At 44.9% G+C, this 12,116-nt stretch overlaps 1 protein-coding gene across 3 annotated transcripts in view; it reads left to right on the top strand.

Moving 5' to 3' along the window:
* Nucleotides 1–12,116, top strand: part of myom1b (myomesin 1b) — a 246,733-nt gene that overhangs the window by 105,004 nt on the left and 129,613 nt on the right. For all 3 annotated transcript variants that reach the window (XM_072467909.1, XM_072467907.1, XM_072467908.1), the window contains one exon: nucleotides 1,873–1,965. In XM_072467909.1, the coding sequence (XP_072324010.1) occupies nucleotides 1,873–1,965 (93 nt within the window). The remainder of the gene's footprint in view (nucleotides 1–1,872; nucleotides 1,966–12,116) is intronic.

The raw sequence follows: 12,116 nt of genomic DNA, 5'->3' as shown, positions 1-12,116 counted from the left end.
GATCCTCCTTTATGAGTGATGAGCTGCGTCAGTTCCTGCTCAGCAGGGGTATCGCCTCCAGCAGAACGACAAGCTACAACCCCCGGGGAAACGGGCAAGTAGAGAGGGAGAACGGGACGATATGGAGGGCCGTCCAACTGGCCCTGTGGTCCAGGAACCTCCCGGCCTCCCGCTGGCAGGAGGTCCTCCCTGATGCACTACACTCCATTCGGTCACTACTGTGTACCGCCACCAACAACACACCCCATGAACGTCTTTTTGCCTTCCCCAGGAAGTCCACATCCGGGGTGTCGCTCCTGACTTGGCTCGCAGCTCCAGGACCCGTCCTGCTCCGTAGGCACGTCCGACTCCACAAGGCGGACCCGGTGGTGGAAAGGGTGCAGTTGCTCCAGGCAAACCCCCAGTATGCCTACATGGCATACCCCGACGGCCGCCAGGATACTGTCTCCCTCAGGGACCTGGCACCAGCAGGTTCCACACACACACACCCCTCCGGCCCGATGCCACCCTCCCTCCCCCGGTGCTCCCAGCAGCAACCCCGCCGGGACCATCCATCCTCCCCTGCCCACGCCCGAGGATGAAGAGGATTTTGGCACATTCCCGGAGGCACCGGACATCGGACCAGCATCGGCATCTCCGCCACCACTACGTCGCTCCCAGCGGCACATCAAGGCTCCGGACCGGTTAAACCTCTAACTGGTCCACTCGACTTCAAAAGACATTTTTTTTCTCTCTGTCAAAAATTGTAAATGTAAATGTAAAAAAACCAAACCATTTGTTGTATATAGTTCTCCACCACCCCCGCCGGACTCAATTTTAACAGGGGGTGAATGTGGTAAACCACTGTTGCACCTCTATTCGGTGATGTATGGTAGGACCTGTACTACAGGTATATTGGTAGTGCCTGCCTGCTGGCTCCGCACAGTAGGCGGAGTATAAATATGTGTGCCCTCTATGCGGCAGCCATTTCGCCAGCTGCTGTGGGGGCCACGCATCTTGGAGCAATAAAGCCTCAGTTGTACCCAACTCAAGTCTTTGTGCAATTGATCGTGCATCAATCCTGATCTAGGTCTTTGCTATCTATTACTATAAGTCCATAAATTCCCTCTCATTTAAAATAACTTTGACATCATCTACTTAGTGAAAAATATCAATTTCGTACTTTAACTATGCCCTCAGCAAGAAGATTTCCATCTGGGTCCTTAATAAGCCCAACTTTCCCTAGCGGACCATTTGAAATTTACTTAGGTATAAAATGTTTCAGGATTTGATTTATTGTTGCCTGCTAATCTTTTCTCTATCCTCTCTTTAGTCTGGATTTAATGCAGTCCATTGTGACAGGAACCATGGTGGCTAGGCCCACTTAATCACGTGAGGGGCCCCACTTCAGACACCCGGCGGAAGCTGAACACATTAAGTCAGAGGGTGGAAGATGTTGACGCTAGATTTCTGGCCAAGGCTAGGACCCAGGAAGCTGCAAGCATGACTGCTACTGGTGAAACATATAGTACCCTTTCTGAAACAAGTGCATTTGTTTCCCATTTCCACTTTCTATCCCAGTTATTCTTACGTCCAGTCTGATTAGAACTGCCACTTCTGGACCAGTGCCCACTAAATCTGGATTGATGTTGCTTCAGAATATTTCACATAGGATTTAGCAGAATGTTAACAGGAGACATTTCTTAATAAAATCAAGCTACTGAGCAGTACTAGACAACATTTTATTCGAGTTATTGATGTTGATATACCTTTTATTTTTGTATTCATGAGTTTACTTGCATATATAATGTTCATGACTGGAAAATGTATCAGTGTAAAGCAGTTGTGATACTTATCTTTACATTTTAACTAAATTTTTATTCTAACACCCAGGTACAAAAACAATGTGACCATCAATGTCTACACTCATCCTGGGAAATATGTAATCAACAGTAAATTTGGCGTCCATTCTTTGGAAATTAACAAGTGAGAAGCTATTTTCTTTCTTCAATAGCAATTATAGTTTGTGTTAAAGAGGAAGTAATGTTGGTAATTCTGTGAATGACTCAGTAACAGCTGCAGAGTGACTCAGACATTAATGGAGGTAGAAAATTATATCTAACAGGAGTCCACTAGCAGTCAGATGTTTTGCTAAGAGTCCTGACACTTGCAAAGTTTTAAAAAGAAAATTTAGAGTACTCAATGCTGATAACTTGTTCAGCTAGGGATGCAGGGCATGCACCAGAGAAAACAACAACATTTCCTTAACCTAAGAGATTTAACAATTGTGAGCTAAACAGAGGAAGAAATGAGAAAAAGGGTAAATTAACTGGGTGAATTTAATGTCAAATTGGTACAGAAAAATAAGGGGCAAGAAAGGTTTGATTGAAAGAGAGAGAAAAGCAAAAAAGGAAAAGTAAACAAAAAGTTTAAATTTACCTTTTTAAATCTCCCCAAAATATTCAAAACTTGCATACTTGCAAAAATTTATATTCAGTGCTAGAGAAATTAATTGGCAGCAATTTACATTTATTGTGTCAGTACAAGTAACTATATCATATTCAATGCATGTTGATGCGAGCTATGTGAAAACTGCATTTTCGCAAATGGCAGAGTGGTGTAAAATCGGCCAGCAACATTTGAATATTTGCATTTAACCGTGCATCTGCTCCTCACCTGATGTTGCTGCATCATCTTCCCATAAATAATGGTGAGCACCATTTAGCCGCACTGTTAATTTGACAGCCAAATCTGGCCAATGTAAATTTGATAAGCGGGTAACAAGATTGTGAATGGTGCAAATGCACCATTTCGCATTGCAGTAAAATAGACAATTGCACTGTTATAATTGGCTGCTGACTTCGGCCAGTTGCAGGTTCTGCCTTTACTTTTTAAAAATAAATTTAGAGTACCCAGTTCTTTTTTTCCAATTAAGGGGCAATTTAGTGTGGTCAATTCACCTACCCTGCACATCTTTTTGGGAGTGGGGTGAGACCCACACAGAGACAGGGAGAATGTGCAAACTCCACATGGGCAGTGACCTGGGGCCAGGATCGAATGCGGGTCCACACCGATGTGTGACAGCAGTTCTAACCACTGCGCCACCGTGCTGCCCCAGGTTCTGCCTTTACAGGTGACTTGTTCACCCCTTTTCCAGGCTGAACAAAGGATGTTTTCCAAATTGTTACATGTGAAGAGTTATCTTGCATGCTACAAATGCGCACCGGAAAGTTGTAGGACATGTTCCTGGCAGACTTTACCTGATTTGAGTACAAGCACATGGAAGATCAACTGTAAGGAAGAAATCTGGGTAGCAACAATGCCACCAAATAAGTAAAAAGAAAAGTGTTAGAAATTGTCACTAATTTGAAGGCAAGATACAATAGAATTGCATCCAGAATATAGTCTGACATAAATTTAATATTTAGATTCCTTGTACCCTACTTTTTTTTTTTAGAATAAAGTCATGTTACAAGCTACTGTCAAATATGACATGAAACAATTATAACTATGATCTTTAAATTACTCATCATGAATCTGAATATTATACGCTTAATGCATATTGTTATTTCAACTGAGACATAAATCCTTTTATTAAAATTCCTGTATTAAACAAGTGGAAAAATAAATGCAATAAGGCTTTGTATCTTAATGTTTGTTACTTAAGAGGCTTTGTGTGTTTTCCTTTTTTTTTCTGTAAGCTTAAGAATTAGTTTGATGAAATTAATAATCACTGTCTTAAACTTGCAATAAATAGATATTTTGACCATTAAATGACAATGCAGAATAGTTTGATGAATAATATTTTGCCGATAATTCAGGTGCTCATATGTAGCAGCTTAATTTAGGTATGACAGATATAGAAGAGGGAAATAAAAGACAGGCATAGGAATGCACAGATCATTTTGCACTTGAGGGAGTTGGAGAAATCTTTTTTAAGAATGGAAGAAAGTATTACATTTGGTAAAAATGAAATTTAGAAAAATATTATGCTTTATTGTCCTTTTTGAAGAATTTGCAGGTACAAAGCATATTTCAGTATGCCCCATTGAAAAGTTTAGAAAGAAACAAAGAAATTTATGGCATGGAAGGAGACCATTTGGCCCATCAGGTCGATGCTGGCTGAATAAGAGCAATCCAGACCAATCCTATCTTCCAGCACGTGGTCAGTAGCCCTGTAGGTTACAGCGCCTCAAGTGCATATCCAGGCATTTTTTTCTAAATGCACTCTAGCTTTCAGTTCCTACCACCCTTTCAGGCAGTGTCTTCTAGACCCCTACCATCCTCTGACTGAAAACATTTACTCGTCAAATCCCATCTACTTCTTCTACGAATTACTTTATATCTATGCATCCTGGTTAATGAACTCTCAGCTAATGAATATAGATCCATCTATTCTACCTAGCATCTCAATTATGTATACCGTAATTTAATCTTTCCTCCACCTTCTCAGTTCCAAACAAAACAATCTCAGCCTATCAAATCGTTCCTCTTGGCTAAAATTCTCCTTTCCTTGTAATTCCATTTTGTACTCTCGAGTGTGATCACATCATTCCTGTAATCCAGTGACAAATACATAGTACTCTAGCTGCGATCTAACTAATGTTTTATATAGTTCTAGTATAACCTCGCTGCTCTTATACCTTAGGCCTTGGTCAATAAATGCTTGACCATCTTATCTACCTGTACTGCTACCTTCAGAGATCTGTGGATTCTCTTTTCCTGTCCACTCTAGAGTCCTACCATTCCTATGCCTTGTTTGCCCTCCTCAAATACAATGCCACACACTGCTCTAGGTTGAATTCCATTTGCCACTTTCCTGCCTATCTGATAAGTCCATTGATATCTTCCAGCAGTCTACAGTTTTCCCCCTTACTATCAACCAAACAATCAATTTTCATATCATCGACAAATTTCTTAATCATGTTTCCTCGGAAACTATTTTGTGCCTGGTGCAAATCCCGTTTCAGGGCTCTCCCGCGATTCTCCTGTCATGACAGGATTTAGGCTGGGCGTAATGTGGCCAGAGAATCGCCCCCTAAATCTTTGATAATGCCATGAACATCAAGGAACCCAGACCTGAGCCCTGAGGTACCCCACTGGAAACAACATCAACAGCCGTCCACCATATCCCTTTGCTTCCTGACACTGAGGCAATTTGTATCCAATTTTCTGCCCTTTGATCCCTTGAGCATTTAATTTACTGACCAGTCTCCCATGTGGGGCTTTGTCAAATGGTTTGCTCAAACCCATGTAGACTGCACTAAATATGTCACCCTCATTTACTCACCTTGATATTTTCTCAAAACATTCAATTAAGTTAGTTAGACGTGACCTTCTCTTTACAAATCAATTCCGACTGTCCTTGATTAATCTTGGGCGGGATTCTCCGAGCCCTGCGCCGGGCCGGAGAATCGCCGCAACCGCGCCCCGACGGTGGCATCATCGAGGCCTCAGTGGATCCATGAACAAATTGCAGTGATCAATCTACTGAGCATGATCTTTTCAGGTTTGCGCCTATCTCTGAGTCACCAAGCCAGTGCTAAGCCCAGTGTTTGGCTTCCACCTAGACATGGCAACCATACCCCACTCCACCCATCCAAAACGACCCTCCTCCCATTTCTAGGCATCGCAGTTTCAGAGTGACAGCATTGCATAGCTGAGAATACCAAAACGGAGCACGTCACATTCGAGCCTCACTTCACCTGCTTCTACCCTCTCCCTATCACCCACCAACTTCTCCCCATCACCCTTGACCCAACCAATATCAACATTCCTCTCCCCAGTGTCACCCTTGCACCTCCCCATTACCCTTCTACCTGTAACCATCATCACATGACTAGTAATCCAGAGACCCAGGGTAATGCTCTGGAGACCCACCTTTGAATCCCACCATGGTAGTTGGTGGAATTTGAATCAACAGTCTAATGATGACCATGAAACTGTTCACATAATCGTAAAAACCCATCTGATGTCCTTTAGGGACGGAAATCTGCCATCCTTACCTGGTCTGGCACACGTGTGACGCCAGGCCCACAGCAATGTGATTGCTTCTTAAATTCCCTCTGAAATGGCTCAGCAATCCACTCAGTTGTATCCAACTGTTACAAATCTACAAAGGTAATGAAACCGGATGGACAACTCGGCAATGACTGAGGCATTGGAAACAAAAAGAGCAAACCTAGCCCTGGTGACATTGGCTTTTGCCAAAATTGGGAGAGTTGTCTCACAGACTGGTCAAACATCAGGCTGACATAAGTCATATTGATGGAATCATACCTTATAAACAATATCGCTGACACCATCGTCGCCATTCCTGGGAATGTCCTATCCCACCAGCAGGAGAGGCGCAGCAGAGGTGGCGCACAGTGGTAAATAGTTGGGAGGGAGTTGCTCTTGGAGTTCTCAACATTGAGCCCAGATCTAATGAAGTCTTATGGCATCAGGTCAAACATAGGCAAGGAAACCTCCTGCCGATTACCACATACTGCGCTCCCTCAGTCCTCCATTTTGAACATCACTTGGAGGAAACACTGAGGGTGGCAAGGGTGCAGAATGTAATCTGGGTGGGGGACCTCAATGTCCATCACTAAGAACAGCTTGGGAGCACCATCACAGACTGAACTGGTCGATTCCTAAATGACATAGCTGATAGACAAGGTCTGCGACAGGTGGTGCCTCTCATCCTCATCAAGCTGCCTGCCGCAGATGCATCTGTCCAACACAGTGTCGGTAGAAAGTGACCAAAGCACAGTCCTTGTGGAGACAAAGTCCCGTTTTCACATCAAGGATACCCTCCATCATGTGTGGCACTCCCATCATGCTAAATTAGATAAATTTCAAACAGATCTAGCAACTCAAAACTGAACATCCATGAGGCACTGTGGGCCATCAGCAGCAGCAGAATTGTACTCAACCACAATCTGCAACTTCATGGTCCAGCATATCCCCCACTCTACAATTACCATCAAGCCAGGGGAGCAAACCTGGTTCAATGAAGAGTGCAGGAGAGCATGCCAGGAACAACATCAGGCATATCTAAAAATGAGGTGCCAACCTGATGAAGCTACAGCACAGGACTACTTGTGTGCCAAATAGCATACGTAGCAAGGAATAGACAGAGCAAAGCGAATCCCCAATGAACGCATCAGATCGAAGCTCCGCAGTCCTGCCACATCCAGCCATGAATGGTGGACAGTTAAACAACTCACTGGAGGAGGAGTCTCCAGAAACACCCCCATGCTCAATGATGGAAGAACCCAACACATATGTGCAAAAGACAAGACTGAAGTATTCGCAACAATCGTCAGCCAGAATTGCCGAGTAGAATATCTCGGCCTCCTCCAGATGTCCCAACGTCACAGATGCGAGTCATCAGCCTTTTCAATTCATTCCACATGTTATTAAGAAATGGCTGAAAGCACTGAAAAGGCTATGGGCTCTGAAAATATTCCAGCAATAATAGTGCTCCAGAACTTGACGTACCCCTAGTCAATCTGCTCCAGTACAGCTACAACACTGTCATCCATCCGGCAATTTAGAAAATTGCCCAGGTATGTCGTGTACACAAGAAACAGGAAAAATCCAACCTGGTCAATTACTGCCCCATTAGTCTACACTCGATCATCAGCAATGGGGTCATCAACAGCACTATCAAGCAACATGCACTATGTATTCACTGAGGCATCCATTTAAAAAATATTTTCTGTTGCAATTAATGGGTTGCATTTGTCAACATTAGAAATCTTTTGACTATTCAGTATGGTATATAAATCATAAATTATTGCCCTAAATTTTGTGTCTATGAGCACCAAGGGTTAAAAATCCACAATGACTTTGAATTAGTGAAGCATAAAAAGTAATGCAGCAATTATAAATAAACCAAGCACCGAACTCTGACACAACAATTAAACCAATAACCTGCGCATGGACATTCAGTTTGGCTTCCGCCAGGGCTACTCGGCTCTTGACCTCATTACAGCCTTGGTTCAAACATGGGTCAAAAGATCTGAATACCTGAGGTGAGGTGAGAGTGACCACCTTGAAATCAAAGCAGCATTTGACCGAGGATGGCTTCAAGGAGCCTCGCAAAACTGGAGTCAATGGGAATCAGGGGGCAGGATTCTCCCATTCGGCGGCAGAGCGTCCACGCCATCGGAAACACCGTCGCCTTTCACGACGGCGTGATCGGGCCGCTGGGAGTACCGATTCTGGCCCCTACAGGGGGCCAGCACGGCGCTGGAGCGGTTCATGCCGCTCCAGCCTCCCATACAGGTGCAAACTGTGCGACGCGCCAACCCGCGCATGCGCAGTGGCACCGGCGTCAAGGAGGACATGCGCATGGCGCCGCCGCCAACCCGCGCATGCGCGGCGGCCTCCCTCAACGTGCCGGCCCAGACGCAACATGGCACGGGAGTTCAGGGGCCGGCGGGTAAGAAAACAAGCCCGGGGAGCGAGAGGCCAGCCCGCCGATTGGTGGGCCCCAATCGGGGCCAGGCCCCATCGGAGGCCCCCGCCCGAGGTCGGAGCCCCCTTCCCCTCCCCCCACAGGCGCCCCCCCCCCCAACCCTGCGCGCAGAGTTCCTGCCGGCTGTGACCAGATGTGGAGGATCGCGTGCCGGCTTGAGGGCGGCGTGGCGCGGTTGTGGGGATTCTCCGGCCCAGCGCGGGGCTGGGAGAATCCCGCCCAGGGGGTACACTCTCCGCTGGTCGGAGTCATGCCTGGCACAGAGGAAGATGGTTGTGGTGGTTGGAGGTCAATCATCTCAGGTCCAGGACATCATTTCTGGAGTTCCTCCTCACAAAAGTATAGGGGGTAAGAGGGCCAATCCATGACTCACAATGGAAATTAGAAATAGTATCCGATCCAAGGAAGAAGCATACAGATTGGCCAAGAAAAATAATAGGTCTGAGGATTGGGAGCAGTTTAGAATTCAACAAAGAAGGACAAAGGGATTGATTAAGAAGGGGAAAGTACCGTACGAAAGGAAGCTTGCAGGGAACATAAAGACTGACACTAAGAGTTTCTACAGATATGTGAAGAGAAAGAGATTGGTAAAGAGAAATGTAGGCCCGCTACAGACAGAAACAGCGGAATGCATAATAAGGGACAAAGAAGTGGCTGAGCAATTGAATGCATACTTTGGTTCTGTCTTCACAAATGAGGACACAAATCCCAGAAATGTTGGAGAATGAAAGGTTTAGTGAGAGGGAAGAACTGAGGGAGATCAACATTAGTGGAGAAATGGTCCTGGGAAAACTGATGGGATTGAAGGTGGATAAATCCCCAGGGCCTGAGAATCTGCATCCCAGAGTGCTTAAGGAGGTGGCTCTGGAAATAGTTGATGCATTGGTGGTCATCTTCCGGGATTCTGTAGACTCTGGAACTGTTGCTGCAGATTGGAGGGTAGCTCATGTCACTCCAATATTCAAAAAGGGAGGTAGAGAGAAAGCAGGGAATTATAGACCAGTAAGCCTAACATCGGTAGTGGGGAAAATGCTTGAATCTATTATCAAGGACATTATAGCGGAACATTTAGAAAGCAGTGGCAGGATCAGTCAGAGTCAGCATGGATTTATGAAGGGAAAATCATGCTTGACAAATCTGTTGCAATTCTTTGAAGAGGTAACCAGTACAGTCGACAAGGGGAAGCTAGTCGATGTTGTATATATGGACTTTCAGAAGGCGTTTGACACCCGCATAAGTGATTATTGTGCAAAATTAAAGCGCATGGGATTGGGGAAATGTATTGAGGTAGATAGAAAACTGGTTGGCAGAGAGGAAACAAAGAGTAGGGATTAATGGGTCCTTTTCAAATTGGCAGGCAGTAACCAGTGGGGTACCACAGGGATGGGTGCTGGGACCCCAGCTATTCACAATATATATTAATGATTTGGATGAGGGAAAAAAATGTAACATCTCAAAGTTTGCAGATGATACCAAATTAGGTGGGAGGGTGAATTGTGACGAGGATGCAGGGATTCTACAGCAAGAGCTGGACAGGTTGGGTGAATGGGCAAACCAATGGCAGATCCCATTGGATAATTTGGATAAGTGTGAGGTTATTCATTTCACACTTGAATGGTTGTAAATTGGGAGAGGGGAGTGTGCAGCGGGTCCTGGGTGTCATTGTGCACCATTCGCTGAAGGTAAGCATGCAGGTGCCGCAGGCGGTAAAGAAGGCTAATGGTATGTTGGCCTTCATTGCAAGATGTTTCAAGTATAGAAGCAGGGATGTGTTGCTGCAATTGTACAGTGCCTTGGCGAGGCCACACTTGGAGTATTGTGTGCAGTTTTGGTCTCTTTCTCTGAGGAAGGATGTTGTTGCTCTCGAGGGAGTGCAGCGAAGGTTTACCAGACTGATTCCAGGGATGGCGGGATTGTCATATGAGGACAGATTGACAAGGTTGGGATTGTCCTCGCTGGAGCTCAGAAGGATGAGGGGTGGTCTCACAGAGACTTATAAAATTGTAACAGACCATACAGGGTAGATGCAGGGAAGATGTTACCAATGATAGGTGTGTTCAGAACCAGGGGTCACAGCCTGAGGATTCAGAGTAAACCTTTTCGGACAGAGATAAGGAGACATTTCTTCACACAAAGAGTGGTGAGCCTGTGGAATTCATTACCACAGGAAGTAGTTGATGCTAAAACATTGAATATATTCAAGAGGCGGCTAGATATAGCACTTGGGGAGAATGGGATCAAAGGCTATGGGGAGGAAGCAGGATTAGGCTACTGAGTTGGATGATCAGCCATGATCGTGATGAATGGCGGAGCAGGCTCGAAGGGCCAAAGGGCCTCCTCCTGCTCCTATCTTCTATGTATCCATGTAATGTCCTCGGCCGAACCATCTTCAGCTGCTTCATCAATAATCTTCCTTCCATCATAAGGTCAGAAGTGGGGATATTCGCAGATGACTGCACAATGTTCAGCACCATTTGCGACTCCTCGGATACAGAAGCAGTTCATGTCCAAATGCAGCAAGACCTGGACTATGTCCAGGCTTGGGCTGACAAGTACCATTCACGACACATAGATGGCAGGCAATGGCCATCTCCAACAAGAGAGGCTCTCACCATCACCCCATGATGCTTTTGAGTCACAGGGCTAATTTTCTTATTTCACTTTCAATTCTTCAATTTGGATGGAGGAATACTAACTCACTCTTCAAAAGATTTGACGAATTCTCACTAAAAACCCAGTATAAGACCTGCTTTCTCTTTCCAGTAAGGCTGCATGCCATTTTATGCAAAGGATTGAGATTAAAACTCAGGCTGGAAGCTAAGTTTGATGTGAGACAAAGAATCTTAAGAGAGAAGTAGACTCAAGGGTGGACCTTTGAGCTAAAGGCTCTGTTCAATAAAGGCTAAGATACACTCCAGAAGAAATCCTACTGCCTGTGAATGTTTAAAAAAAAATTGTTCATCAGATATGAGTGTCGCCGGCTGTGCCAGCATTTATTGACCATCCCCAATTGCCCTTGAGGGGGCAGTTAATACTCAATCGCATTGTGGTGGATCTGGAATCACATGTAGTCCAGACCAGGTAAGGATGACAAATTTCCTTCCCTAAAGGGCATTAGTGAACCAGATGGGTTTTAATGACAATCAACAATGGTTTCATGGTCATCATTAGGGTTTTAATTCCAGATTTGTACTGAATTCAAATTTCACCATCTGTAGTGGTGGGTTTTCAACCTGGGTCCCCAGCACATTACTCTAGGTCTCTGGTTTATTAGTTCAGTGACAATACCACTATGCCACCTCCTCCCCTTTCTGCTAGAAGACCATCAGCAACTATGCACCAGTGGCTTCAGTCAATCAATGTTCTGGGAGTAAAGCCTACGGCAAAGAAATTCAACATTGAAAGCAAGAACTCTTATCCTTTTTACCTTAATCTTTTTCACTTTCACTCCTTTTCACCCCTCTGTGTTTGCTTGTCTTGTGTGTGTGTGTGTGTGTGTGTGTGTGTGTGTGTGGGTAAAGGGTGGGACATTTAAAGGGGGGGGGGTAGAAGGTTAGCTTGCTATTATTCCATTGTATTTCCTGCATATTTCTTCTTTATTTCTGTTATTAACAAACAGTAATTGCGTTTCCACCTACAAAACTGGTGACTGTAAATTATTGGGCAGCCA

Source organism: Scyliorhinus torazame, chromosome 11 (assembly GCF_047496885.1).
Source record: "Scyliorhinus torazame isolate Kashiwa2021f chromosome 11, sScyTor2.1, whole genome shotgun sequence".
In the NCBI taxonomy this organism is placed as follows: domain Eukaryota; kingdom Metazoa; phylum Chordata; class Chondrichthyes; order Carcharhiniformes; family Scyliorhinidae; genus Scyliorhinus; species Scyliorhinus torazame.
Note: the sequence above shows the minus strand (reverse complement) of the source record. Positions and strands in the feature narration are given on the sequence as shown.